We start from the raw sequence: 3,168 nt of genomic DNA on the forward strand, positions 1-3,168 counted from the left end.
TTATAAACTTTGAATTTAAAACTTGAGAATTAAGTAGACATATGGTTGCACGTTTTCGTTTTTACAAGTATGTTAACTTGAGTAATTAGTACAATTCACCATTTATCGCTCATATATACTTGCAAAATAGCCTCTAACCGCTGAGTTTCAAAGATGTCATAATGAAAAGCAAAAGCTTCACACACTCTCGATCGTAGCAGCAGTATCCCTGAAAGAATATTCTACGGAGAAGAACATGAAAGATCTTTTTAGATGTCAATAGTTCCCCAGGACAATCACTTCCAATATCACTTCGCAGTATTTACTGAAGCAGGAAAACGTGAATAAACAACACATATTACAGCTAACGAAACGTTTTTTGGTGAAATGAAAGAAATTTGCTTGTCTACAAAAGTGGATAAACACGTGCTTAACAAATATCTATAGTTTAGTGTGAAAAAGGGACAATACTTAATCTTAGGAAATTGTTTTGTAATTTTATGAGCCTTATTACTTCTGTATCTTTACGCAAATCGTTTTCTCTTGACCTATAATATTTCATTGTATTCTACTTAGAGCAGTCTCTATAGCTTCAGAGTAAATATACGTCCTTACAAAAAAAAAACAATACATTATGAATTATGACTAACATTTTTTAATTCTTAAATGAACACGAAAAACTTATTTTTCTCTTTTTTTATACACTGACTATGAAAATAAATTATGCCTTTTATTTCGTATCATAAGAATAACATTTGTTTTCTTTTTTTTCGATTCTATGAATAATATATGTACATTTATTTTCTTATGAGTAAAAAGGTTGAAGTCCTTTCCGCGTGTAAATATATTGTTATTTGTGATGAATACATACATTTTCTTCCTTTCCTGGTTGGAGACCCGCTGCTGCCATATAGGTGCTTCCAATGGTCTTTATCTTCTCCACGCAGCTGAACTTAGGCTTTGATAAAAGCTACATATCGATGTTATAAAATCACATTAAACCGGTCGATAAGAATGAGAACGAAAGAGATGTAATTAACTGAAATCATAACATGTTATAAAGCTCGATCGGAAAATACGAAGTACCGTCTAAAACACTCAGAACTTTTCTGGAGTCTCGTAATCACTGTATCGCAGAAACGTTAAATTAAGGGCATACACAGAAGAACACTTAAAAGCAGCATCAAAAAACAAAAAAACAAAAAACTTAGATAATAAACCTCTTCTAGTATAAAAACAATGACTTTGTAAGAAGTAGATTTTAAAGTAAAATAAGACTGACGACTTAGATAATTCTCTTTAAACGCGTTTATCTGGTTCCTTTTATCTTTAAAAAATCGAACTTTAGATTGCGTGGCGTTAACCACGTGCATCATTTATAAAAAAGTCCACACTAACGAAAGTGGAAATGAGCCACGTGTTACAGTGAGAACAGAATTTTAAAAAATCATCGCTATATGACGCATTAGGCAATACGTATTTCATACAAAGATTTTAACAATATCATTAAAACTCTCGGAAATCAGAACAACAACAATTGAGCACGTGCTGCTTTACGCTTCGCAGGACGACCATTAACTTCACCTGTTTGAGTTTTTGTTTTTTCGAAAAAAAATTATGTAAAACAGCTTACTTTGTCAAAATCACATATGATCTCGTTTAGAAGCCGTAGACATTCAAGGCCTTGTTTATTGATGTCTGTCTCATCGTAGAATTCTTTGTAATTAGGAATGGAAGCGAACATCACAGCCACACTACGGTAGCATTCGTGGTAGAGTTCCTGCTCGAAAAAAATGGTCTTGTCTAGTTGCATTAACTTTCGAAACAAGTAAAGGGAAAGTTTTAAGCAGAAGCTCATATTTCGTAATTATATAGTTTCATTTGCATGTTCTTATAACTAAATACTTACACAAGTTTCTTTATAACTGGTAAAGTCAATAAGAAAAAGGAAATATCTGACTAACTTTATTTTTTTAGTAGCACTATTTTTCTAACTTTCTGTTTTATTTTTTGTGAGATAAGGGAAAAGAATATGAAAGTCTGATATTTTTTTTAGTGTTTAGGTTTATCAGTAATTTGTAACAATAATGAACATATTCTTGTATCCACTAATCTGTGCAATATACTTTAATCAGAACGAAAGAAAAGAAACCGTTGTAACTTACATCTGATATTTTGCTGTTGATCAAGTAATGTTCCGCGACATGGGCTGGTAGTATGTTTTCCAGGAGGATCTTGTTAATGCTGCCCATTGTCTCTACTTCGTCCTGTTCAACACGCAATTTGGCGCGCCATAGGAAGTCAGCCCGGAAAGTGAACTCCATCTGAAATACATGAGTAATTACTTGTATGAACTTACACAATGAATCACTAAACAATATTAAATCAGTAATTACTTGTATGAACTTACACAATGAATCACTAAACAATATTAAATCAGTAATTACTTGCATGTTACACAATGAATCACTAAACAATATTAAATTAGTAATTACTTGCATGTTACACAATGAATCACTAAACAATATTAAATCAGTAATTACTTGCATGTTACACAATGAATCACTAAACAATATTAAATCAGTAATTACTTGCGTGTTACACAATGAATCACTAAACAATATTAAATCAGTAAATACTTATATGAACTTACACAATGAATCACTAAACAATATTAAATCAGTAATTACTTGTATGAACTTACACAATGAATCACTAAACAATATTAAATTAGTAATTATTTGCATGTTACACAATGAATCACAAACAAGATTAAAATCGATACTTATTGGCAGAGTTTCACGGTAATATAAGATTAATAAATGCCATTCCGTTTTCATTTATTTTATTAATTCAGACATTGTAAGTTATTTCCTTCATTTAACGACAATACTCCTGATTAGATACACCCATGAAGATACGCAATTATGTTTTATTTATTTTATTAATTCAGACATTGTAAGTTATTTCCTTCATTTAACGACAGTACTCCTGATTAGATACACCCATGAAGATACGCAATTATGTTTTATTTATTTTATTAATTCAGACATTGTAAGTCATTTCCTTCATTTAACGACAGTACTCCTGATTAGATACACCCATGAAGATACGCAATTATGTTTTATTTATTTTATTAATTCAGACATTGTAAGTCATTTCCTTCATTTAACGACAATACTCCTGATT

The 3,168-nt window shown here is 30.8% G+C and overlaps 1 protein-coding gene across 1 annotated transcript in view; it reads right to left on the reverse strand.

Moving 5' to 3' along the window:
• The window catches only part of LOC106463312 (adenylate cyclase type 2-like), an 11,628-nt gene extending 9,357 nt beyond the window's left edge, over positions 1-2,271 (reverse strand). The window contains exons 1-3 of the mRNA XM_022390786.1: positions 2,145-2,271; positions 1,613-1,759; positions 851-949 (exon numbers count right to left, since the gene is read on the reverse strand). Coding sequence (XP_022246494.1) covers positions 851-949; positions 1,613-1,759; positions 2,145-2,231 — 333 coding nt within the window. The 5' untranslated portion in view covers positions 2,232-2,271. The remainder of the gene's footprint in view (positions 1-850; positions 950-1,612; positions 1,760-2,144) is intronic.
• Positions 2,272-3,168: the final 897 nt, after the last annotated feature.

Source organism: Limulus polyphemus, unplaced genomic scaffold (assembly GCF_000517525.1).
Source record: "Limulus polyphemus unplaced genomic scaffold, Limulus_polyphemus-2.1.2 Scaffold1375, whole genome shotgun sequence".
In the NCBI taxonomy this organism is placed as follows: domain Eukaryota; kingdom Metazoa; phylum Arthropoda; class Merostomata; order Xiphosura; family Limulidae; genus Limulus; species Limulus polyphemus.